General features: G+C 45.5%; 2 protein-coding genes across 15 annotated transcripts in view; one reads left to right on the plus strand and one right to left on the minus strand.

Annotated features, from left to right (window-relative positions):
- The first annotated feature begins 710 nt into the window (after positions 1–710).
- Klrg2 (killer cell lectin like receptor G2) lies at positions 711–15,374 on the plus strand. The gene is made up of 5 exons (XM_051151691.1): positions 711–1,514; positions 9,268–9,369; positions 9,727–9,872; positions 14,217–14,320; positions 14,682–15,374. The coding sequence occupies exons 1-5, from the start codon at positions 758–760 to the stop codon at positions 14,800–14,802; spliced, it is 1,230 nt and encodes a 409-aa protein (XP_051007648.1). The 5' UTR covers positions 711–757; the 3' UTR covers positions 14,803–15,374.
- Positions 15,375–22,791: 7,417 nt separating this feature from the next.
- Luc7l2 (LUC7 like 2, pre-mRNA splicing factor) overlaps positions 22,792–27,073 on the minus strand; it is a 53,221-nt gene continuing 48,939 nt past the window's right edge. For all 14 annotated transcript variants that reach the window (XM_051151701.1, XM_051151698.1, XM_051151706.1 and 11 more), the window contains one exon: positions 22,792–23,428. In XM_051151701.1, coding sequence (XP_051007658.1) covers positions 23,251–23,428 — 178 coding nt within the window. In that variant the 3' untranslated portion in view covers positions 22,792–23,250. The remainder of the gene's footprint in view (positions 23,429–27,073) is intronic.

Here is a 27,073-nt window from a genome sequence, read left to right on the forward strand (position 1 = left end):
AGCTAAGCACAAGCAAACAAGGAACATGAATACACTCATTTCCATCTGCTCTGGACCGTGGATGTGATGTGACTAGCTGCTTTGAATTTCTGCCTTGACTTCCCCTCAGTGATGGACCATAACCTGGGATAAACTCTGGGGTGGGGGGCAGGGGATGGGGAGAGGTCAGGATATTTCATCACAGCAACTGAAATGAAACTAGAACACTAAAGTACAGCAAAAGGACAGGATACAATAAGAAGGGTACATAGTGTCTCATATTGGAGTTTGACCTCCAGAATGAAAATGTCTTGCTCACCTGAAATTGGATTTAACCGAAGCAAACCACTGCTTTGTTTAGTTTGGTTTTCGAGATGGGGTTTCTCTGTAAATGCATGCACCACCACCGCTCACCTTTGACCCACCTCTTGTATCTGCTCTTCCAAACTGTGCCACCATCCCTTTTCTTTCCTCTGATACTTCTGAAGTCCAAGCAGATTTAGCCAATGGCTTCCCAACTGAACCCACAAGCGGCCCAGAGCCTACCGGGGAAGTGGGTGGGGCCCGGGATGAAGGAAAGGAAGGAATCTGACACGCCCAGGTTCCCCGGAGCTGCCTTTAGAGCCGCTGCCCTTTAGAGCCGGGCCCTTGAATGGCGGGGCCACAGCCAATCACAGAGGTCCTCTAGTGAAAGGGTGTGGTTGACAACTTCAGCCAGGACTCCTTCTGGCAAAGACGTCTCCTACACTCCGCGAGTCTCTGGGTCTTGGCGCGCGGGATGGAGTGGACCCGGGAAGCCTCTGAGGGAGGCCAGGCCGAGGTCCGGTCCCCAGAAGAGCCCTTGGAAAGCCCGGAAATGGAGCAGCCTCAGGTGGCCATGGAGGCGACACAACCCAGGGTTCCCAACGGCAGCCCGAGGGCGGAGGGGGCCCGGCGGGAGGCGGCAGGGGCGGAGCTGCAGGAGTTCTCCGCAGAGGTGCCTCAGCCTCCTGCCCTGTCCTGTTCCCCGCGCGTTCCGCCGCTCAGCCTCGGCTACGGTGCCTTCCGCCGCCCGGGCTCATGCAGCCGCGAGCTGCCATCGCCGAGCCCCTCGTGGGCCGAACAGCCCCGGGACGGCGAGTCCGAGCCGCAGCCCTGGGCGGCGTCTGGAGAGCCCGCGCCCGGCTCCTGGGCGCCCGTGGAGCTGCAGGTGGACGTGCGCGTGAAGCCCGTGGGCGCGGCTGGGGCTAGTCGCGCTCCTTCGCCAGCGCCGTCCACGCGCTTCCTCACCGTGCCAGTGCCGGAATCGCCAGCCTTCGCCCGCCGCTCGGCTTCCACGCTCCAGCGGCTGCCGCTCGCCCCGTCACCGGGCTCTACGTGGGGCCGAGGATCGCCCCTTGCTGCGACCTCGACCGAGCAGGTGGGACCCGCTGAGGGCTGCCCGGTCTCCCCCGCCTGCCGCTGCCAGGAGCCCGGGCTGGCCAAAGAAGACGCTGCGCTGTTGCAGCGCGCAGGCTTAGACAGCAAGAAATTACCCCGAGCCATCGCGCTGATAGGTGAGTGCTCAGCGGCGCACGAGCCCGGTCCCTGCACTAGACTAACCAGGGAGTCCAACTGCTCCTCGGTCTCAGAATTTTTTTTTCTTTTTCTTTTTGTTGGTTGATTGGGTTTTCTTTTTCTTTCTTTCTTAATTTTTTATTTTATTTTACTTAGTTGTTGTTGATTGGTTTTTCGAGACAGGCTTTCTCTGTGTAATAGCCCTGGCTGCCCTGGAACTCTCTTTGTAGACCAGGCTGGCCTCGAACTCACAAAGACCCACCTGCCTCTGCCTCTGCCTCCGGAGTGGTGGTGGGAATAAAGGCATGCGCCACCAGACTTAATGAGAACCACCCCCCCCCCCCGGGGGGAACTTTCTCCTTTCTTCTCCGTGTTCGCAGCAGCTTGGAGAAGTAGACTTGGAAGGAACTCTGGGTGCGGGGAGATGATTCAGAATCACGTGTCAGTGATGGCTTGGGTACACTTCCAAGGGCCAGATTCCTTTCTCTGCGCCTTTGAGGATGGTCACCCATCAGCACACACTGAGCTGGCTCCGAGCCAGGGGACTGGGGCATGCGTCGTGTTGGGTTTGCTTTGTGAAGAAGTGGTGAGTCTAGCGCTACAGAAAGAGCCTCTGTGTTCCTTTGCTTTCTCTTACTGTGATAAAACGCTGACCAACACCAACTTGGGGAGGAAAGGTTTATCTTTCATCAAGGGAAGTCAAGGCAGGAACCTGGAGGCGGGAACAGACGTTAAGCCGCTGGGGAAGGCTGCTTAACTGGCTTCTGCTCAGCTAGCTTGCTTTCTTACACCACTCTGCCACCACCTGCGCCATGGCTTCCCATCCCCCGCGCCCCATGGTAACTAAGAAAATACCCTATAGTCTTGTCTTCAGTCTGTACTTGACAATCTGATGGACGCATTTTTCTCAAGGGAGGTTCCCCTTTTCCGGATGACCCTAGCTTGTGCCAAATTGACAAAACACTAACAAGTATAACACCCCCCCCCCCAAAAAAAAAAAACCGGTTGTAGTAGTCCTGTGTGAGGAATGGCTCCCTCGTGGTTGGATCACTGGGCCGGCCTAGGTTGGAGGTGGAAGAGGTTCTATTAGAGACTGGCGGGAACAGAGAGGCCTTGAAGGGGCTAATGCCTTTGCTCAGCAAGCTGACTGCCCAAACTTGGAGCTGTGGAAAGGCAGGGCCATAGCCAGTAATTACCCAGGGGTCCTCAGATAGGGGGAGCGCTCCCGGACTCAAATCACTAAAAACGTTTAGAATTCCATGAGCAGTTTTCTGAAGTGTAGGATATGAGTTCACCATGGCTATTATGAGTTTCCCTTACACTTGATGTCTCAATGGAACATCAGAAGCCTTATGGTTGCACTAGGACCAGGAGATCCTCCATTTCAAGGTCAGCTGGCCAGCAGCCCCACCTCCATCTGAACCTTAATTCCTCCTACCCAAATGGCCTAGTGTAGTCATTGGTTTTAGGGATGATATGGACATCTTTAGGGAGATGTTATACCAGCTCTAGCTTTTTATTAAAATATTTATATTTGAGGCTGGAGAGATGGCTCAGAGGTTAAAAGCACTGACTGCTCTTCTGGAGGTCCTGAGTTCAATTCCCAGCATCCACATGGTGGCTCACAACCATCTATAATGTGATCTGACACCCTCTTCTGTATACATAATAAATAAATAAATAAATAAATCTTTTAGAAATATTTATTTATTGTAAAAATTTAAAGAGTATCTGCTTGTTTGTCTGTTTACCACTTAAATGTTCCTGGTGCCTAGAGAGGCCAGAAGAGAATGTCCGGTCCCCTGGAACTGGAATTAAAGGCAGTTAGTTGTAAGCCACCTTGCAGGTCCTCTGCAAGAGCAGCCAGTGCTCTTAACCACTGAGCGCCTCTCCAACTCTGTTACCAGATTCATAAAAGAAGCTGTGACTAAAGAAACAGTGCTGACGTGACATTGCTGGATTTATTCCTAGTTGTTAAGCTCTGACAGTCTTGTAGAAGAAGGCCGCAGCAGACAGAAGTGATGGCAGAGGCCAGGTACAGCTAACCTAGCTGAAGGACGGAGATCTCTCCCACAATTCTGAGGGGTAACCGGATGATGGATTGTTTGCTCTTCCACAGAGAAAAACATGTTTTTGTTTTAATCCCAAGTGTGGGGATAGGGGCTGCTTTACAGCAGCTGGCTATGATTTGCCTTTGTAGGGAGTATATAAATATTAGGGCCCAGAGAGGTAGTTGGGTTGGTTGTTGGTTGTTGTTGGTTGAGGTTTGTTATGGAGTCATGCACAAAGAAGAAAAAGAAGAAATTAGCTGGGGATGGTGGTGCACACCTTTAATCCCAGCCCTTGGGAGGCAGAGGCAGGCAGATCTCAGAATTCAAGGCCAGCCTGGTGTACAAAGCAAGTCTAGGTCAGCCAAGGCTACACAGAGAAACCCTGTTGAAGGAGAAGGGGGAAGAAGAAGGAGAAGGAGAAGAAGAAGAAATAATAATTAGAAATCCTGTTAGCAAAAATCAAACTTGCCCCAAGGAACCTGACCCCCCCTAATCAGCAGGAAGTAGCCTGACAAGTGTCACCCCCATTCTAACCCTTGCCATGGTTTAGGGATCTCGTTTCTCTCTGTTCTATACTTCTTTCTCTCCTGTCTAGTGATAAGGGGGTGAAAGGCGGGGATAGAGAGTGAAAGAACGCACAAAGTAGTAAAGGCCAAGCTACAAGTGGGCATAGCAGCTAGGGGGCTAGGCAGAATGGGAAATTTTATTTCAGATGCTGTAGAGAAAATGGCAGGGACAAAGGGATGGATTTTTGTTTTCAAGACAACAACAAAATTTTATTTCGGCTGCTACTGCTGGGATATCCCCTGCTTTGCTCCCAGAAGGGATTTTCTGTTTTATTCTGTTTTTTTTTTCTTTTTCTTATTTCTATATTGTTTCAAAAAAGGTTGGGAGATTGGCTGGGCAGTTGGAGATTTTTCAGGTAGAAATGGAGGGCTTAAGAAAGAGCAACAGCAAAGGCTGAAGAGGGAGCGCTCTTTCTCTTTTTCTGAAAGGGTTGCAGAATTGGTAGGGCAGCCGGAAACGGAGCACTGGGAATGGGAGAACAAAAAAGCTCAGTCCTAGTGACTGAGACAGTGGGAATTTCCCACAGGAGTAAGAAACTGTGTGGGAGGATGGTCAGGTCAGGAAAGCTGATGAAACAGCCCCCTTTATAGCCCCCTTTTGAGAGACAGGGTTAATCTCCAACCAACCACGCCACCAGAGTGAGAGGAGGGGTGGCCACCATCAGCTTCCCCAGTAGTGGTACTGCATCTGCATGCTAATGGTGTGGAACAAGGCTATACCAGGTAGGGCGGTGTTTTACAGAAACGATAGCTCTGAGGCATTTTAAAGAGGCCATGGTTTCATATGAGATGCACTTGCCTTATGTGAAACAGATTCTAATTCACTGGGGTACTCGGAATAGAATTATTCCCCCAGACTAGAGGAAGGGACTGGTAACAGCTGTACTAGAACAGTCCATAGCTGACGTGGCTAACATGGTGGAGGGAAGACGCTGCCTGTATTGAAGGGTGAAGTAAATGGAGGGGAATGAATACAGTAAGGGAAAAGTTGCTGGGCAGAGGTCACTGCTCTGATAGGCAAGAACAGATCCAATTTGATGATGGTACTATAGACAATGTCACTTAGTGGCTTTAAGAGCTTGGGACAAAATTGAGGAGTCAGGGGAAAGGTCTGTCTCATTTACAAAGATTTCAGCCCCTAATTCCAGACAAGTGCTAATTGACAAGTTGGCATTTGAAAATGTAAATAGGTTATTAGACCACTAAAGGTGTGTGTAGCACCTATGGGCAATCAGATAAGGGATAGACCATTATCGGTTCTAATGTGTATTATGCTAATATCATAGGTCAAACTATAGCTAGAGGTCTCCAATATCAAAATGCCTGGTGCTTCAACTTCCAGAAATATGGTCTTTTGCAAAGAAACTGTGACAATTCCCCTACTACACATAGCATAATTAATGGCTTAAAACAGAGAGAAATGTGATGAGAATTTTGGTTTCTTTAAAAAAAACAAAAGAAGGAAAAATTATTAAATAAAAAACAAAACAAAACAAGGGAGGCAGAGGCAGGCAGATCACTGTGAGTTCGAGGCCAGCCTGGTCTACAAAGCAAGCCCAGGCTAGCCAAGGCTACGCAGAAAAACCCTGTGTCAAAAAAAAAAAAAAATAAATAAATAAAAAATAAAAATTATAAGAATATGTTTTTGTTTTAATCCCAAGTGTGGAGATAAGGAACTTGCTTCACAACAGCTGACTATGATTTGCCTTGTGCTCTGGTGGAGGCATAATATTGCCAGCTGTAGATAGTTTCTGTGATTGTGTGGCATTTGGACTTCCGCAAACTTTTCAGAGGGTATTTAAAACACTAGGGCTCATAGAGGCGTGTTGGGTTGTTGGTTGTGGTATGTTAAGTAGCCATGTGCAAAGAGGAAACAAGAAGAAAGTAGATGTCACCTCCCACTCCCCACACCCCCCCCCCCAAGGACCTGAGGCCCCTAATCATCAGGATGTAGTCTAATGTTAATTTTACCCCTCTCTGACCCCTGGCTTTATTCAGGGGTCTCTTTCCTTTCCTCACTACCCCCCCCCCCTTATTTAATGTTGGGGCTTGAAAGGGTGGAAGAAAACTTACAAAGTAGCAATTGCAGCTACAGCCTTGGAATGCAGGCTCCTGCTTGGATGAGGAACTCTGCTAAATGCTCCCTCCTGAGAGGGAGATCAGGAAGGTTATCGCAACAACAGGAGAGGCAGTCTAAGCCAGGTTCTGTGACTTACCTGATCCTGGTCGGCAGATGTCACAGGCCAACTGTTTCTCAGTCCTGTGTGAACCTGAAGGACACGCCACTGTGGAGAGGGTTGCAAGCATCGCTGCTTGGTCTAGTCCTTTGTTTCTTTGGGCAGGCACCTTGAAAGAGCTGTTCGTAAGGGTGCTGAAGGCCCGGAGACATATCTTAAGACAGGGTCTCATGTATGCTAAGCTGGCCTCAAACTCACTATATGGCTGAAGAATTACTGTGAACATCTGATTCTCTCGTCTTCACCTCCAGAGTGCTAGGGTGTAAAAGTAACTTTTATTCACCTGAAGTAATTGTCCTCTCTGAGCCTTTACTAGCTAGCATAGGCCTAGTCCTGGAAGCTTCTAGCCTCCATACAATCTAATCTAGGCCTAGACCATTTTCAGCCTCTGAGACTTCCTGCCGAATAAGCTCACCCTTTCTAGTTCTTTCTGAACTCTGGCTGGCTGGTTCAATACAGTTGTTCTGACTCAGACTCCTCTCCAAGCTGACTGATTCCAACTGGCTTCTCTCAGCTTCTGACTGAATTTCTCTGCCTGGCTTCAAACTAACGCTAGCAATCTGTTCTAATCTTCTGGCTCCTTCTCACATCTGGCTCGTTCTGTCTCTGCTGACCTGCACTAAACCCGCTCTTCCTTACAGCAACTAACTTTACCTCCATTGTTTGGGATTGAAGGTGTGTGCTAAGGGCGTGTCTAGTCCAGGATTTTGCTGGATTAAAATCCCTCTACAAGCTTGACTTGGTGGCATGTGCCTTTAATCCTAGCACTTGGGAGGCAGAGGCAGGTGGATCTCGGTGAGTTCAAAGCCAGCCAGGGCGGTTACACAGAGAAACCCTGTCTCAAAAAACAAAACAAAACAAAAATCCCTCTACACTAGGATTACAAGAATATGCCCCCACACCTGGTTTATGTGGTGTTGGGAGTAAAACCTGGGGCTTCAAGCATGTTAGGCAAATTTACTCTACCAACTGTTCAGGCAGCTGGCAGGAGGGAGAGGAGTTTGTAAAGCTGAGCTGAGAGGAGAGGGCTATAGCCCCACGTGGTGAATGCTTCTCCCTCGGATCTTGGCTTGGATTTACCCTCTCTCACCCTGTGTTTATGTCTGTGCGGCATGTTCCCGGTGCCTGTGGAGGCCAGAAGATGGCGTCTGAGTCTTTGAGATTGTAGTTGTGAGCTCCCATGTGCATGCTGGGAACTGAGAGTCCTCTGGAAGGGTGACAGTAATTCTCAAGCCATCTCCAGCCCCTGGTCTAAAAAGTCATAATGTCCCTGCTTCTATTTCCTGAATTCTGGGATGACAGGTTTGCGCCACCACACTTGGCTGTCTGACTTTTTTGGCTTAATATATTTTCAAGGTTTGTTCATCCCTTTAATGCACTTCTGATCACTGAATACATATGAAAGAGAAAGAAAAGAAAGAGAGAGAGAAAGAAAGGGTCCTGAGGCTTGGAGGTTGAGTGACACCAAGTGTTTACGATTAAAACCTGGAAAACTCTCATCTCTGTAGACTCTTAGTGTTCATATCTGTGAGTATGTAACACGGGAGTACACACACTGTTTTTCTAAGTCAATTATTCCTTTATAGTTCTTTAAGACAGGGTTTTTCTACATAGCCCTGGCTGTCTTGGAACTCGCTGTGTAGACCAGCCTAGTATGGAACTCATAGAGATCGGCCTCCCAAGTGCTGCAACCAAAGGTATATGCCACTGTGCCTGGCTCAGTTATTATTTTCAAATAAAATCCTGCTGCAGAAAAACCTTTTGTTTCCTTTTTAAAGGCATGAACCACCACACACCCAACTATCCTTATGTTTTTGTTTGGTTGGTTGGTTGGTTTTGTTTTTTCAAGACAGGGTTTCTCTGTGTAGCCTTGGCTGTCCTGGACTCACTTTGTAGACCAGGCTGGCCTCGAACTCACGGAGATCCACCTGCCTCTGCCTGGGATTAAAGGCATGTGTCACCACACCTGGTTATCCTTATGTTTTGATATAGGTTTTTTTTTTTTTGGTTTTTTGTTTTCTTTCGTTTTTTTGAGACAAACTGTTTTCTTACCCTTCTTGCGCTCACATGATCATGCTCTCACTGCTGCCCCTTATCCCTGAGCCGTGACGCTAAGGGCCCACACAGCCAGGTTTGAGGAGGAGCTTTGCTCTTTGCTATAGCTCCTCAAGCTCCTGTGTCCTGAGAGGTCTGGTTTCAGGGGCGTTACGGCTTCATGGGGGTGAGCACTGGAGCTGCTGTGCCTCTGATGAGGGACAGACATGGCCACTGTGGCCTTTCACTCTCTGTCTTCCACTCTGGCTTTCCAGGTGTGATGGCCAATGGTTTGACAGCTGACCTTGTCAGGCAGGAAGATGGGCCTCTGGGCAGCCTATGGGGATCACCTCCATTGTGTTCCTTGATATGGAAAGTCCTGTCTTATTTGAGGGGCAGAACCATTTCCTATGCTGAGAATCTTGGACCTTATAAAATAGGTACGAAACCTGGGGGTGGTGGTGCACGTCTTTAATCTCAGCACTTGGGAGGCAGATGCAGGCAGACCTCTTGAGATTGAGGCCAGCCTGGTCTACAGAATGAGTTCCAGGATAGCCAGGTATACACAGAGAAACCTTGTCTCAGAGGAAAAAATAAAAATAAACTGGGGACAATAAACTGTGCACTAACATGTACTGGTCCCTTACTGTTTCCCTGTTGTGTTTTTGTTTTGTTATGAGACAGGGTTTCCCTGTGTAGCCTTGACTGTCCTGGACTCACTTTGTAGCCCAGGCTGGCCTTGAACTCAGAGTGATCTGCCTGTCAGTAACCATGCAGCTGGTATGTGGGAGGTGTGGGGTGGGGGTCCTGGTGTGGGATTGGGTGGTCTCTTATAACTTACTTGCCTTTCTGTTCCCTCTCCAGGCCTGCCCCAGTACATGAAGTCCCTGCGCTGGGCTCTGGTGGTCATGGCTGTGCTGCTGGCAGTCTGCGCTGTAGCCATTGTGGTTCTGGCCTCGAGAGGTGGTATAGTATCCCATTCTCTGTACTTATAGCGCCTTTGAGACCAGAGTTGAGAAGATAGGCCTTTTTAACAAGGAGAAGGAAGCTTGACCCGCTCCTCCCTTCAGTCACAGCTATGACCTGACTGGTAATGAGAGTGCCAGCCCCTATCCAGGCAGACTCTGCATGGGTGTGAAAGCTGTACAGCCCTCCCAGGGCTCTCTGTGCCTACAACCCTTCCCACCTAGAGCCTTGCCAACTCCCGACCAGTAGACTCACCCCCCCCAGCCAAGGTCATGGGCAGGTTTTGGGTTTTTGAGTATATCCATGCATACATAGCTCCTTAGGATCCCCGCTTGACTCACGGATCTCTGCTTTCAGGAGCCAGGTGCCAGCCATGCCCTCAAGGCTGGATGTGGTCTCAGGACCACTGTTACTACCTCTCCGAAGAAGCCCAAGACTGGGAGGGCAGTCGGGCATTCTGCCTAGCGCACCATGCCACGCTGCCCCTGCTGAACCACACCCAGGTGAGCACTGCTGGCTAGGAGAGGGCACGCATCACCCCAGATCCCTGTGTCTTAGCTCCGGAAGGAACCTAGGTCAAATCCTTCACACTGTCACCAAGGCCCAAAGGAGTAGTGACAAGGACAGGGACCAGATGTCAGGTGTCCAAGCTAGGACGGTCCCATCCAGCCTGGGTTACCCAATTAACAGTGAGCTCAGGAGCCGGGCTTTCTGGGAGAGACCCATGTGGTATAGAAAACAGAGCATGTTTAGTGGTGTGCAAGGGTCAGGTACTGGGTGAGTGCTGGGGAACAAAGCATCTCAGAAATTACTTGGTGCCTTGTGACCAGAGCATTTCTTTCTTTTTCTTTTCACTTCCTTCCTTTCTTCCTTCCTTTTTGCAGCAATCTCACTATGTAGACCTGGCTGGCCTGGATCTTTCTATGTAGACCAAGCTGCCTCAGACTTACCTGCCTCTGCCTCCTGGGTGCTGAGAGTCCAGGCATGCACCACCACACTCAGCTTAAAAGTTTTACTTCTATTTACGTGTGTGTGTCTGTGCATTTGAGTACAGGTGCGCATAAGGTCAGAGCCCCTGGGTCTGGAATTACAGGTGGTCATGAATCACCTGATATAAATACTAGAAACCAAAGACAGGTCCTCTGAAAGAGCGGCAAGAGTTGAGCCAGCCACCTCTCCAACCTTATCATTATCTGTGTGTGTGAGTCTGAGTTAAGGTTATATTGCTGTGATAAACATCATCATCCTGGGAAGTCGGGGCAGGAGCTGATGCAGAGGCCATGATGGAGTGCTGCTTACAGGCTTGCTCCCATGACTCGCTCAGCCTGCTTTGATGCTATCCAGGACCACCTGCCTGGAGTAGCAGTCCTACAGTCACATCAGCCATTAATCAAGAAAATACCCAACAGACTTGCCTCCAGGCTTTTTGTTGTTATTTTGCTTGCTTATTTTGGTTTTTCGAGACAGGGTTTTTCTGTGTAGCCTTGGCTGTCCAGGAGGCAGGTAGATCTCTCTGAGTTTGAGTCTACAAAAGTGAGTCCAAAACAGCCGGACTAGAGAAAACCCTCTCTTGAAACAACAACAACAAGTTCAGTCTCTCTAAAACTCCAAAGTCTCTTTAAAGTTCAGTCTCCCAACTTCAGGAACCTATAAAATTAGAAATAAGATAAATATTTTCTTACGCCAAAAAGGGAAGAACCAAGGCACAGTCACAATTTGAACAAAGCAAAAATCCAACCCCAACTATGTAAAAAGCTCAGTGTTGGATGTCTAGGATTTACTCAGTCGGCTTTCCAAAGGGCTTGGGCAGCCCCACCTCTCTGGCCCTGACACATTCACAGCGCACTCATCTTGTCTCCTAGGCCTAGGCCAGCTCCCACGGTGATGACATCTCCAAAATGTTGGGTTCCCCACTTCAACTTGGCTGCACCTTCACCTAGCCTCTCCTGAGCTCTCTTTGGATACTATGACCCTGCCACATGTGTCTAGCCTCAACTTCTCTCCATGGCCCCTTTAATCCCTTGGTTTCCACTTCAACTGAAGCTGTACATTCACCAGGGGCCTCTCCCCTCACAGTGCCAGGCCTCAGCTGCTCCCCATGACTTCATGCCTCCCAAACCAGTACCACCTGGGAAACTCTTACACACATCAAGTTTGGCTGGCAGGGCAAGATAAAGCCTTGTCCCCCTCTGGACCACAGCCTCTGTGATACTTGAGGTGGATCCCTAGACAGTGTGTAGAGCTGGGGCCAGGCCAGGAAGTAAGGGTTTTCCAGCTTCCTGAAATGGCCATCTTGTGTTAAAACTGCCACCAGGAAGCCTGGCCCCTGCCCTCAGCACTGTCAGGCACATTGAACCCTGGGCAGAACAACACTCCTCAGTTTTGGGGACAGGGATGAGTTTAACCATCCAATTTGGAACCTTAAGATGAAGCATTTATAAAAATCTCCCTATATAGATAGGATCAGTGCACTGAAACACAAGTAAACCTTAGTGTTTTGTCTTGTTCTTTTCCACATGCACACACATATGTAAACACACAAATCTGTGTGTGTGTGTTGTCTTAATGTTCCATTGATGTGAAGAGACACCATGACCATGGCAACTTGTACAAAAGAAAGCGTTTAATTGGGGCCTTGCTCAGTTTTAGAGGCGCAGTCCGTGTTCATGGTGGCAAGCAGACAGGTATGGTGCAGTAGCCGTAGCTGGGAGCATCACATTCTGATGTACAGGCGGCAGAGACAGGCAGACACTGGGCCTGCTATTTGGCTTTAAAAAAAAATTTACCTTCATTTTATGTGCATTAGTGTTTTACCTGTGTGTATGTCTGTGTGAGAGTGTGTCAGATCTTAAAGTTACAGACAGCTGTGAACTACCATGTTTGTGCTGTATTTGAACCCTGGTTGTTGTTGTTAATTTACCTGTATGCCTAGTAATGTTTATTATCAGGCCTATAATTATTATTATGGCAGTATAACCTGCTAGCAATCAATGAAGACACAGATACCTGTTATATTTTAAAATAGCCTTAGTTAACCTGGGGCAGGGCAAACATTAATCCTCTAAACTACTTCTCATATTGGGGCAGGTATGGGATACCTGCCCCAATCCCATGCCATCTGCTTTTAATAATTTCTACCAAGCTACCTCCCATCCATAATCCCAAATACTTGCTCATGTTCTTCATCTGGACCAAATCTCCATCCGTGCCAGCCAAGTGTTTCTCTTCCATCTAACCCATGGCGGTCTTCTCTTGTCTCTCTTCTTCCCAAGATTCTCTGGGTCTCCTCCGCAGGCTCGGGAATCTTAGCCAGGCCTATCCCATTTGCCCAGCCCAGGTGTGAAGGTTTTTTATTAATTAGCATCAAAATACAGCAGACCAACACCTGGTCCTCTGGAAGAGCAGCCAGTGCTCTTAACTGCTGAGCCATCACCTCTCTAGCCCCTGGCATGGACTTTTGAAACCTCAAATTTCTCTTCCAGGGATATGGCCCCAAACAAGGACACACCTCTTCCAACCAGGCTGCACCTCCTAACCCTTCCCAAACAGCTCATCAGCGGGGGACTAAGCATCCGAATAAAAGAAGCTATAGGGGCTACTCACATTCAAACCACCAGTTATTCAGTCCTATTTTGGTTTTTTTTAATGTTTCAACTTCAAAAAAATTTTATTTATTATAACTATGTATATACTGCTCTGCCTGCATGTACTCCTGCAAGCCAGAAGAGGGCACCATATCACATTACAGATGGTTATGAGCCACCATGTGGTTCCTGGGACTTGAACTCAGGACCTTTGGAAGAGCAGGCGGTGCTCTTAACCACTGAACCATCTCTCCAGCCCCCTCAACTTTTTTTTTTTTTAAACTTGTTTCTTAAAGTAATATAAAGTGGGCTTGGTAGATACTCCTGTAATTTCCTAGTTCTCAGAAAGTGGATTCAGGGCCAGCTTGGATGTGGTGACACACCTTTAATCCCAGTACTCTAGACTAGAGGCAGACCGAGGAAGATCTCGTGAGTTCCAGGCCAGGCAAGGCTACAACGTGAGAGACTGCTTCAAAAGGACAAATATTTAGAAGAGAATTTCTCGTTGTCGGCTGTCGCAACCCCTCTTGGTTTCTGTTGCTCCTTATGTTAACATTCATGCATACGTTTTGTTTGTTTCTTTTTGCTAAGGTCACAGCACGGTTTTAGTGCATCTTATTATTGGGGGCAGGGGGACACATACATGCATACACCACAATGTGTGTGTGGAGGCTGGAGGACAGTTTTGAGGAGTTAGTCCTCTGCTTCCACCACGTGTCTCAGGGGTTGAAATCGGCTCATCAAGTTTGGCAGTGAGCTCTTTAAACTACTGAGCAGTCTCCAGAGCCCCACACTCACCTTTGTAATGGCATTAACACTGCTAAACCAGTGCAAGGTAATTTTGCTCCTGCAGGAAACGACACCATTAATCTGCCCCATACCTCCCTCACACCTTAATTCCTGGCCCCCATGAACCAGTCCTTCTGGCTGCTGGCTGCCACTTGGCTACTGGCTTAGGAGCCTCCTAACTTGGCCCAGGGCCTTGTCTTCTTCTCTGAGCGGCTGTATTCTCTCATTGTGTGCTTCCTGTCACTTACTCTTGAGGGGTTGAGATGGGATGGTTCTAGTTTCTGGTCCCCAAGCCTATGCATAGTGGCAGGCCACACAGCAAGCATCCAGGACACCTTCTGCCAAGAAGTGTGAGCTGATTCCTTCCTGGAGGGGTATGCTGGAACCCTGCAGAAGCCTCAGGGGAAATGGATGCCCTAGTGAGCCATGATGTGCAAAGATGTAGAGAGTTAACTGCCTGCATTTCTCCCTCAGGACTTCCTAAGAAAATACCAGATCACCAAGGGCTTCTGGGTGGGGGCTCGACGAGGCCCCGAAGGCTGGCACTGGACTGACGGGGTCCCCTTGCCATCCCAACTGTGAGTAACTGGGTTCCCACCCCTTCTGCTATGCCATAGCCTCCTTTTCAGTACCAACAGGAGACCCATTCCACACGCAGCCAAAGGGGCTAGCATTGGTTTGTCCTTTCACTCCAACCCTGATGTGTCCCCAACACATTACCCAGGCAGAACTGCCATGGCTACTTTTCAGATACAAGGTCTGCAGCTCAGGAATCCAGTAGTTCCACCATGTAGCTCACCAGTGGGAGATATGGCCGGGCCTCTTTCCAGCTATTTCCCTGCCTGTGTGCAGTGACTGACACAGTACTGGGCCTGCACAGGAGACGAGGCCCAGCAACCTGAGTGTCTTCTCTCTCTCTCCTCCTCACCCCCACTGCAGGTTCCCGGAAGACAGTGAGGACCACCCAGACTGGAGCTGTGGAGGTTTGGAAGAAGGCAGGCTTATGGCTCTGGACTGCAGCTCCCCCAGACCCTGGGTCTGTGCAAGGGGAACAAAGTGACTTAGTCTCCTGTGGTAGCCATGTCAGGAGCTGTGTTCACTGCTTTTGCTTTGGTGTGGCCAGAACACCTGACAGAAACAACTTCAAAGAGGCAAAAGTGAGCAAGCAGGCTCACCGATTCAGAGGGTTTCCCCTGGTGGGGCTGCCCAGTTCTCAGCAGCAGAGGGAGTGTCGGAGCCAGGGGTGGGAACAACTTTCAAAGGTCTGTCACTGTTGACATACCTCTACAAATCAAGCTCTACCTCCTAAAGCTCCTACAGTCACCCCTAAATCCAGCACTACGAGCTGGGAACATTTTATTCTCATAGCAGAGCACACAGAACTTACTGTGTGGTCCAGGGATTACAGATGTGTTCCACCACACCCAGCCTACGGCTAACGCAAATGCAAACTGCATTCAGCTCAACTGTTCAAAAGTCCAAAAAAGACTGTCCTGAGAATCTTAGCAAACTTCTAGCCTGAGCCTCTGTCAAATTAAACACAAGTGGCACACTTCTAAAATGAAATGACAGAGTAACATTTCCCACTTCAAGAGAGTAAAACGAAACTAGGCAGGAGAGGTTAGACCAATACAAGATTGCAACCCATCAGAGCTGACCTTAAATTCTGCAGCTCCGTGCCCATCATCACAGGCACCTGATAGCTCCCATGTAAGCTCCAGCTGTGCATCGAATCTGGGGCTGGCTGCTCAGTCCACACCCATTCAACCTACCCGTGAGATTAAAAATGCTTTCTCTAGCTCTGTAAGCATGAATAATTTCAGATTCACCAATGTAACCATGTTCCACCATCACAGGCCGACCTGGCGCTAACTCGGAGTAGCCTGATAACGCATTTGCCAACCTTGGTTATTACTGAAGCTCTTGAGAGCACAGCCAGGACAGCAGTGTGGAATGACGTACCGCTTAGGTCAGTAAATGAAGCCAGACTGACAGAGCAGGAGATCCATGTTGGTTTTTTTCTAGGCCTTTTGAGTGCACATCTAAATCTGAGACTGGCTGGTAACCCCTCACCTGTTCAACCTACCAGTGCAGAAAAAAAAAGAGTGCAATGTGTTTTGTTCTGGTTATCTTAAAGTGATGGCAGCAGGGTTCCCAAAGGGAGGGACAGGATGGCTAGGATCACACGTAAGGGCGTGCTGCTCCCAGGAGATGAGCCAGAGCAGGAGAAAGGGATGCCTACCTGGGCGTGGCCTCAGGGCAGGGAGGCGATATTCTATGAGGAGAGGGAACCAGGCAGAGGAGGGCCAGGCCTTTCTCAAGGAGCCAGCTTGGGTTCTAAGCTGCAAGAAAAATGCAGCAACTGCCATCAGGACTCTCTGGGTTCTGTTTATGTGGAGAGGGGAGCAGGGGCCTAGGAAACCCAGCAAGTCCATTCAGTTCTTCTCTGCTCACAAGCTTGCCTCTTCTAGTGTTCCTCAGGCCCATTAGAAAGGCGACTATCCTGTAAGGCCTTGTGCCTCCCCCACCGGAAAAATCTAAAATGCAGCTTCCTATTGAGACGTAGCTTAGGTCCCAGATTCAACCCCAGCAACAGAAACATGAGCATAGCTCATGGCAGGCTTCCCTGCCAGTGGAGATTCCTATCCCTAAACTGTGATTCCATGGTAGACAAGAAGAGTCATCCCCACGAGGTGAGTTATGACTACTGTAACTGTAGCATCTGTCAGGAATAGATATTCAATATTGAATTTGTAAAGAAAGTCCAGCTATCTCCTTCCCTTACCTACCAACACGTCCTGGCACTTGGGGTCCTGTTGCCTTCACAATTCTGTGTCAGTATTAGAGGCCTCCAGACTGCTTCTTGCTGGTCAAAGCCTGGGCAGGCTTCCCCATCTGCATGCTATCAAGAGCCTGCTGGAGGGACTGGGATGATGGTTCATTCATTAAGAGTGTGAACTACGTTCGCAGGGGACCTGAGTTTGGTTCCCAGTACTCATGCTGGGCAGCTCGCAGCCATCTGACGTTCTCTTCTGGCTTCCATGGATGTGGGGTGTATTTGTGTGTGGGAATGGGATACACACACAAGTCTAGGCTGTCAGAAGATGGCACAGTGGGTAAAGGCACTGGCTACTCTTCCAGAGAACCTGGGTTTGATTCCTGGAACTATCAGGACAGCCCCACCAGCTCTGACAATGTGGATTCCTCAGGCACTGCATGTACATGCTGCAGATATACATGCAGGAAAACCACCCATACACATGAAATGGGGTGGAGGAGCCTTGTGGAGGCACACATAATAAAATAAGGGGGGTGGGCATCTGGGTCTGCCTGTGAGGGAATTTCTGGGTCAGGCTGAGATGGGAGACCCACTCTAAATGTGAACGGCACCATTCCATGGGCTGGTGTCCATCAGTTGAGCACAAGCATTCATCTCTCTGTGTTTTTCCTGACTGCAAAAAGCAGTGTGACCAGAAGCTTTATACTCCAGGCATGCTTCCCCACCATGTTGTCAAACTGGGAGCCAAAACAGACTCTTCCTTCTCGAAGTTGCTTTTGTCAGATATTTCACTGAAGCAGTGAGAAAAGCAGCTGAAATATTTGCAGACACCATCACATATTGAGGGAGCATCGCTGGGACATCCAGTCACGCCCCACTCCCTGGTGTGACCTCTACCAGCTCCCTAATGCTTCTCTGGCTAAGTGTTGAGGTGCATTTATTCTGAATTCACTCCTTTTGAGAATGAACTTGTTTCAGCTTCCTGCCTTTGTCGCTCACGGGTATCTAGAGCAGCAGTCATGGCAAAGTCCTGAGCAAGAGAAAAATCTAGAGAACCCATATCCTTAAAATCAGCACAGCTTTTTGGAGTCTGTCCACTTTGCAAGCTGTTGGATGAGCAACCGGTAAGTGAAACCAGCGGCATTAGGATCGGGATTGTCCTCTGGTTTGAACTGAGTCCCTGTCCAATCTATGCAAGTTCTGGTTCCCAGTACCTGTAATGTGGCCTTTTTGGAAATAGTTTGTTTGTGCAGTCAGATAAAAATGAGGCTATTTGTATGGCTAATCAAGTGTGACTTGTCTCTTTATAAAAAGAGATCTGGTGGGCAGCATGATAGAAGCACTTGCCACACAGCCTAGTTACTGGAATCTGATCCCCAGAACCCATGTAGAGGTGGAATAACTGATTCCACAAAGCTGTCCTCTTGCCGCCACACATACGCAAGCCCTGACCCTTCTCTTGCACACACACACACAATCACACACATCATAGTTTTTAAAATGTAGTGCTGGCAAGACTGCTCAGCAGGTAAAGGCTCTCACCACCAAGCTTGATGACGTGAGTTTTTTGTTTTTTTTTATGACATGAGTTCAATTCCCGGGTCCCACATGGTGCAAGGAGAGAACCAGTCGCCATGTGCCCTCTGACATCTGAAACTGCTGTGACATGACACTTGCCACAATAAATGTAATAAAATTATTTTTAAAAAATAAAGAACTTTGTAATATCTGTAGGGAGTCTGAGAATAAAGGCATCAAGCAGCCCTGCTTATGAAGAGATGCCAGTTCCCACCTCTCAGGGTTTAAAGGCATGCTTTAGTCCCTGTCAAAGTTCTGACCAGCAGTGAACAACATACACTTTGGAGGGAGGCTGGCCTCGAAACGCAAAGGCACTTTCTCACCATGCACATGAACCTGTGAGTTAACATACATGTGTGGAAACCCAAGGACACCCCAAGAATACTGGGGGCTCCAAATTGCACTGCTAGGCAATTCCAGCCACGAAACCCACCTGTTGTCTTACAGCTCCTGCCCTGTGCTATCTGGTGTACTTACCTGTATTAGCACATCTAATTCCTACCATATCCAAGTAAATTAGTTAAGTGAGCCTCTAGGTTATAAGAAACAGCAGATTCTAAATAGCCATAGCAGAAAAGGAGACTTGGAGTGGCTTCTTGTCACATGTCCACCTTTATTTTTGGGCCACTCCCTCAATAGAGTAATACTGTTTCACCAGAAGCGTTTAACTTACCTGTCCTCAAGTCAAGAGATAGACAATCTAAGCTGGAGGCATCTAGTCACAAGAAAGGACTCTAGCATCTTAGGCTGGCTGAAGTGCTACCTCTGTGATTGCTGAACTGTGGAAAGGAATCAAGTCAAACTGCACCCAAAGCGGAAATTTCCACACCACAATGAAACATGACAATGGAAGGAAGGGTGAGCAAGCCACGGTACACTCTCAACAGTAGGAATCTTCCAGGCTATCCCAAAGCTGAGACCCAAAGAGGATAAAGGATTTCAGGGCAGCAGAGGGGAAGAGGGTGGGCCCTGGATATGTCAAAGAAGCATTAACAATTGCTGCTCAATGTATGGGAAATTTCTAGCACCCTAAAAGGCCCACTGCTCAGCAGCCAATGCTGAAGCAAAGCTCACAGGATACTTTTGCCTGTTCTAAATCACATCAAGAAAACTGTTCAGGGTTCTCTTCTGGGGCTGGCTCCTTCAGCTGGCTATATTCTTAATTTCTCATGTGGATGTATCACAATTTGTTTGACTTTTTTAAGAAGCTGCTGAGTTCCCTTTGCCAAAGCAGCTGTGCTATTTTCAGTATAAATAGTTCTAGTTGCTCATCTCCACTAACACTTGATGTTGCTGTCATTTTCCTATGAGTATGTAGTGGCACCTCATAACTTTTTAATGTGTCTAACTACTGGTATTTCCTTTGTGTGATTCTGATAATTTTCAGAGATCAAAATTTTGAGAAACCTTAAAACACCCATGTATGCATTTGTCAGGTCAGAGTGTTTTCACTTAGATTGTGTTCATGTGTGTGCAGATGCATTGGGTGGAGGCCAGAAATCACCCTCAGTGCCAGTCCATCGTGTTTTCTTGAGGCAGGGTCTGTGACTGGCCTGAGCCGCACCAGTTGGTTAGTCAGGTTGGTGAGTGAGCCTCAGAGCCATGAGTCGAAACCACCGTGCATGGCATTTAGGGACCCAACCCCAGGTCCTTAGGCTTGCACTGTAGGAATGTACTGAGTGAGCCACCTTCCCAGCCAGGCCAGGAAAAGGTTTAAAGTGGTAGCTTACTTGAAAATCACAACTGAAAATAGACATTCATAACGCTTAAGTCTAATACTTAACATTTTACACTATTTTTATGTATATGCGCACATACAACTGGATCATTTGAAAAATAAGTATCAGATGTCAAGTTTTACATAAATACTAAAAATAAGGATGTTCTTAGGTAATGCAAATTAACATTACACATTTTACACAAATTAACAAGTTCTTTCCAGTCCATACAATATCCCAGTTTCTCTACTTTTTCTCTTTTAGGGCAGGGTAGCCTATTGTAGCCCAGGTTGGCCTCAAAATCATGGCAATTTTCCTGCCTCTCGTGTGTCTGGATTACAGGCATGAACCACCATGCCCAGCTAGTCAAAAATCTCTTCAGATCTAGTTAGACTACAAACATGGTTACTGACCATTTCTTTATTCTCCTTTTACTTAAAACTAAGTTTTGGAGAAATTGAGCCAGCTGTTTTGTAAAATGACATTATGTTCTGAATTTGTCTTATTTTCTATAAATTAGAATTTGGGTTTAGTTTCTTTACAAGCCTGGTTTTGAGATGGGGTCCTTTCTGTGCTTTTGATACAGAATGTTCACAGACATTTTAAAAACACTGCCTAAAGTTTGCTCAGATTGATGCCGAATTTGAAACCCTCCCACCTCAGCTTTCCAACAAGCTTGTAATATGGAGCAGAGCTAGCTCCCTAGCTCCCTCACTTGGCCGACACTTCTGACAATGCTAGAAACTGAAACTGGGGCATCATACAGGAGAGGCAAGTGCTTCACTTCAACCTTCAAGTAATTTATATCAAACTTTCTTAGGGGAAGTTTAGGGACCTAAAATATATATATATAACTCACGCCCCAACTTTGCTATGACTATTTTCATGAAGACTAACAAAGGTGCGTGGAAATAGGTGGCACCACACACATCTATTCTTTCACTCACTTGGCTTTGTCCTAGTCATTTCTGACACTCTCATGTGTACCGTCAACACAGTAGTTCATGTTTGTAATTACAGTGCTCTGAGGTGAGGGCTCACCAGCCAGGCAATCTAACTTAATTTGTGAGCTCCCATCAAAGAGACCATGTTTCAAAGGAGATGTCAGCATTCCTATAAGTAAATAAATAATACCCTTAAAATAATACAAAGACCAGGCAGAAATCAAATAATGATACAAACTCGGTATTACCTCAAGCTGGACCCGACCCTGTGACAACCCTCCTGCCTCAGCTCCCCAGTGCTGGGGACTACAAGCAAGTGTGAAGCTCTGTTTTGAAGGAGATTTAAGGCAATTAGCAATGTTACAGCATCAGTTACAGACTGATGGGGAGACGAAGAGCAGCGGATTACCAGATGAATGGATGTGTTTCAGTGGTTTACAAGTTTACAACCGCTGAATGTCTACCTCAGAAAGCTGCTTTTTTTCCCCAGCTGTGAAATGTTGTTGTTCCGAGACAAAGTTTTTCTGTACAGCCTTGGCTGTACTGGAACTGGAGCTGTAGACCAAGCTGCCTTTGCTTCCCAAGTGCTGGGACTTAGAGGCATGCACCACCACGCCAGGCTTCTTAAAAGCTAATTAATAAATTAAATAAAAATCCAATTTTTATTATCATCTACAACCCAGGGCACTAAACCTAAAGTTCTGTGAAAAATTTATGAAAAACAGTGTAGACCACTGGGATGCAATGCAGACAAACATTCTTTACAAACACAACAGAACTGGACCACAGTGAGGACAGGTTCCTTAAGCTCTATAAATGTGTGGAAGGAAATAATACAGAGTGTGCAAAGAGTTCACTTGGTAATCTGGAAACCTGACCTTAAACTTAAGTTGCACATGCCTCAGCCTAACAAGGGCTTCAGCACTGGGATGATGGGCATATTCCAACATACTGTGGTTCCTTTTTGCTGTTAAAAAAAAAAAAAAAAAAGTTTAAACTACACCAGGTGGTCTGTGCCTATAGTCCCAACACTTAGGAGGTTGAGACAAGAAAGTTTGCAATTCAAGGCTAGCCAAGAATAGATAAGCAAGGTCTCATCTCTAAACCTAAGAAAATCCAGTATCTCATAGATGGCCATAAGTTGCCCACTCTTTGACATTTACAAAGGGCCAAATAACTTTATCAATTTTGAGAACCTGCCCCACAACCCTGAATTTCTTGAAAAATTATCTAAACTGGATTCAGTTGTATCTATTTTGGCACTGAGGCAAAGGCTCAAGGATCAGGCAGGAGTTAAAGGTCATCTTCAACTGAACAGTGAATGCTTGGTCATCTTGGACTATATGAGACCTTACCCTACTATATTATTGTTTCTCCTATATTCTAGAAGGACAAAAGGTGTTTGTTAAATACTAGGTAGTCATTAGCAAGTAATTAACTCTTTAATGCAGAAACTGTTGGTTTCACTATGTTGGTGACATACTGTTTTTATTCAAGCTTGTCAATTAAGAAATATAAACAAGAGACTCTCAGTTGCTTCCACAGGTCCAATCTTTCCTTGCTCTGAAGTAGGAATATAGTCAACAAGAGATTGGGGTGGAGCAACAGTTCATCTGGAATCCACAATTATATTTTTACTTCCTTTAGTGCCTTGTAAGGCACTGTTAGGATGTTACAGAATAGAGGAAAATACTCAGAACAGATAGTTCTAGTGACAACTTACTAAAAAAGTTACAGTGTAATGGGGGGAGGGTGGGGATGGCTTCATTTTTTTTTTAAACCATAAGAGTATAGCCTTTCTAACACACACACACACAGACACACACACACACCAAAAACAAGTGCTTATTATAAAACAGTCCCTGCTCTATCCCACCTCAATACACTGAGCATAGCAGTTTAATGGAACAGAAAAATCAAAACAAGTCGGATTTCAAATTTTCAGTAAAAAAGCAAAAGGTATGTAATACAATAGCTATTCATCTTCCAACTCTTAACAGGCTCCATATTTAAATTACTCCAGCACACAATCCTGTAGAAATGCTCAACTGTAATCAACTAGTAATTGATGTGAACAGAATCTTAGAACAGAAGTTATATTGCTTCCCTGCCTCCTTTTCTCTTACAGTTGGAGGCACAGGTATTTGGAGATAAAAATGTCAAAGGAAAAAGATTCTTAAAGCTGCTATTTGGAATAGAGAGGAAGACTATTTTACAAATGTTCAAAAATGTCAAGGCATTAACACTATTCATTCACTATCACTCCTACTTGAAAGGCTAGAGATCAGTGTCTGACTATATAAAACTGTATGTTCAGGGTTACCAGCAACTGTAGATGCAGTTTTAGGCCGTATCAAGGAAAACAGGTTTGGTTCAGATTGTTATATACCACACATTTAGCCTGACTGTTTACTGTCACCCTGAACAGCTGTAAACTAATCATGTAACGCCATAGGAAGCTTAAAGATTGAAGGTATGGACACAGCTAGTTAGACCTCCCCTGCTTCACGCTCTTCAGAGCTCCTCCTGTCTTCTGATCTGCCATTAGCACTCTCATAAAACCGTTTCTTATCTTTTCCATCTCGGTCACGAGGTGATCTGTCTCTTGAATTCCTGTCTCTGTCACGTGATGCTAAGTCTTGGTCTCTGAATCTTTCTTTTGAGGATCTGAAAAATATTAATTTGAGGAGCAAAATACGTTGGGACACCCAAACTCCAAAGAAAAAAATAGGATAAATATTAAGTTCCTGATAGCTGAAGAAACAGATCAGAATATACCTGAGAAGAGTGTCTCTAATAGAACAGAGTATTATAGCTGACAGGGAACCAAAACAAGACTGGTGGCAATAAACAGCTACAGGCAAAAAATCCTGAAATAACAATGACTTATAAATAGTCTTAGTATTTTGGAGATAACCATGAAATTTCTCCAATTAATAAAAATGTATTTACTATAAAAGTAATATATAGGTAATAGCTTTTAAAAGTGAAAACTATCAGATTCCAAATTCCATGGAAACCAATAATTTAATACAGGGGTCATCTCTTTTGTGCTAAATAGGCTGCCAATAGGATTGGAGGTGTTATAATTAACACACAACCTCAGGGTATAGAAGTCTTTCTTTTCTACCAACGTTTGAAATGTAAAAATACAGAACTATCCATAGCTTGCCGGCTGCACAAAAAGAGGCTTCAGCCACATTTCTCCTATAGGCAACACTTTGCAAACCTAGGTAAGAGAACTACATAATAATATGGCTTTATATAACCATATGCTAATTTAAAAATCTGCTTTACTCCTCCAGTAAATTCATTAAAACCAAAATGGAAGCTATAAAAAAGTCATCTTGAACCTTAATTGTTCCTAATACTACTACATTATCTCCATTTTCATACCTATCTTCAAAGAAAGATACACAAGCAAAACACCCTTGTATCATATAGGCAACAACACAAAACACAAAGACATTATGTAGAATCTAACTATATTGGTTAGCATAGAATATATACTTTCAACACCTAAAATGAATTAACAACAAATATTACATTTATTTAGTTCTTTACAGGTGATACAGAATGTTTGTTTATACATAATTTATCTCAACCAAGGTTCAGAATTATGACCAGAGGCACTGCCAAGTCCTGCATAATACTTTTTTAAGAGTTGGAGTTTAAACCTAGGACCTCAATATGCTATGTTTACATGCTCTAGCCCACAGAAAGCAATACTTTCAGAAAATCATAAGGCAAGATAAAAATACTACTTATAACCAGTTTTACAAAATATAGATAAGGAGAGCATTGTAGTTTAGATATAAAACAGTCCAGAAGGCTAGTGTTGAAGACTTGAAACTGGTGGGGGTGGTGCTACAGAAAAGGTGGCTGGGTCATGAAGACGGTAAACCAATGAATTTATCCACTGGAAGTTCATTGCTAAACAGACATTAGGAGGTTGATTCTGGCAGATGGAAACAGGTAAAGAGGGGTGTGTCTTATTCTATCTTGTATCTAGCCCCTTGTTCTTTGTTTCTTCTGCCATAGGTGAGCCACTTTACTCCATTACAGACTCCGTGCCATGGTGCTCTGGCTCACTAGGCATGGGCCCAGAAATAATCCACAAGTAGCCATGAATTGCAGTCTCTGAAAGTGTGAGCTAAAAGAAATCCTTCCTCTCATAAACTGTTTTCAAGTACTTTATCATAATATAAAAATATGGCAACACCGATCAAAGTAAGAAAAGCTTGAAAAATTAACAGCAATTTTGAGCATTCTACTTGAGGTTCTATAAGCCTCTTTTTTTTTTTGCTTTGTTTTTTGAGTCAAGGTCTCTCCCCTAGACCAGGCTGGCCTCAATTTGTGGCAAGCCTCCTGCACCTCAGCCCCTGGAATGTTAGCATTCCAGGAGATACTGCTTAATAAGCATGTAACATAATATGCTTAAAAGACAAAAAGTCACATTCCAAGTCTACACAAGCCATCTCCAAAATCTCTATTAATGATAAAAATGATCACTGAGAACAATGACATTAGATGCTGGCAAGTCCCTGAGGTCAGTGATAACTGAAAACCAAAGATATGAACTAATGTTTGTTAAGGATTACAAATACCCTACCCAGAGACAGTTTGTTACGTGTTACAACTGAAAGCCTAATATGCCAAACATTCCTATTACCTCTACTTAATATAAGGAAAAAAGACAATGGGATATAATTAAATCATTTGGCAGAGAATTCTGAACCCAAGTAGTCTGACCTTGAAATCTGTACTATATGACAGAATACCCCAAAAAGCACAAAGTTGCTGAAGGTCCTCACTGACCTGTGGGAACTGTTGCCAAGACAAGGTTCATATAGACAACCCACTTGTAGCAGAGACCAGTACTTCACAGCAAGGGCAAGAAAACAGCAAAATGTCAAGACTTTTAATGGACTATTTTACCATCAAAAACTAAACTCACATATATACCAATAATTTGATGTTTTAGATATACATATATGAAATAACAAGTAGCAATTATTTGCTTTGTTGTTAAAAACAATGATGTTTTAAGGAATTTGAATTCAAAGATATGAAATACTCTTGAGAAAAGCAAAAAAAAAATTTTTTTTAATAGTTTTACAAAAATAATCCTCTTTTGAACATGCTTAGTATGGTGGGAAGTTTTCCTATATAAATAAACTTCACAAGTGCAGGAAGCATCAGAGTGACACAATGATAGGACAAGACTCCCCACCCACTCCTCCCATCTCCAACACCAATAAAGACATGTAAGATAAACATCAGAAAAATGAAAAATGACAGCTGGGTAGGTCAACACAAGAATCATCTAGAGATTTTCTCACCTAGCTGTACAACTTTCAGATTTATTGTGCAGATTTAGAATCATCATTACAAAAAAAAAAAAAAAAAGTTTGTTTCTAGACACTGCACTGAGAACAGCCTCAAAAACCCAGTTTCAAAATGTGAGACAGAGGCTTACAGGTATTTTCCTACTTGTTTAATTACAACCATTTATTCAAGCCTGATCATTATCTGAAGCCATTTTTTAAAAAATCATTCTGAAAATTTCCTCATCTAAATTTGTATCATTTGTCCTACAATAACCAGTTTAGCACTTTATAATCTGTGGTCAAGTTATATTCCCACACAGAAAACTCCATAGAGCAACATGAATATGATTGCTTATATACACTATTATTTGTTATTTTTTAACAAGCCTAGCACAGGGGAAAGAATCTAGTACTTAAAGCCAGGCAGGGTGTCATATGCCTATAATCCCAGCACTCAAGAGGAAGCTGAGGCTAAAGGATTGTAAATCTGAGGGCAGTTTGGGATACTTAAGACCTTGGCCTCTTAACCCCTCCCAAAAACAGCCCCCCCCCCACAACACACACACACACACACACACACACACACACTTGAAGGGCTACTTAGAACAAGGACAGAAATATATAAAATAAAATGTTGACTGAACGCCTATTACACTCAGCTTGTGATTTCAGGGAGTAAGTCAATCTAAAAGAAAGATTTTGCCAGCTTTCTGTGGGTTCAACTATGACCTTTATGTGGAGTAAGCCACAGAAAGGGTAAGACTAGTAACTAGGCACTCCAAGTGTTTTTTCCTATATAGACCTAAGAATACTTGTCAAGGAGGGGGAAAGTAAGTTTATGTATAATTTATGCTCCAGACGCTTATCATGTGACCTGAGTTTTGGGAACTTAACAGCTCCACCACATTCTAACCCTTTGGCTGGTCTTACTAGATAATCAGGAAGTGTCTGCTCTAATTGCATCTTTTGAAGTTTCCTGCTA

Source organism: Acomys russatus, chromosome 10 (genome assembly GCF_903995435.1).
Source record: "Acomys russatus chromosome 10, mAcoRus1.1, whole genome shotgun sequence".
In the NCBI taxonomy this organism is placed as follows: Eukaryota; Metazoa; Chordata; class Mammalia; order Rodentia; family Muridae; genus Acomys; species Acomys russatus.

Excerpts from the sequence above, each read along its gene's own strand:
- Klrg2 (XM_051151691.1), top strand. The coding sequence starts at position 758 with ATGGAGTGGACCCGGGAAGCCTCTGAGGGAGGCCAGGCCGAGGTCCGG. Across the intron at positions 1,515-9,267 it reads CCGAGCCATCGCGCTGATAG|GCCTGCCCCAGTACATGAAG; the intron begins GTGAGTGCTCAG and ends TTCCCTCTCCAG. Across the intron at positions 9,370-9,726 it reads GGTTCTGGCCTCGAGAGGTG|GAGCCAGGTGCCAGCCATGC; the intron begins GTATAGTATCCC and ends CTCTGCTTTCAG.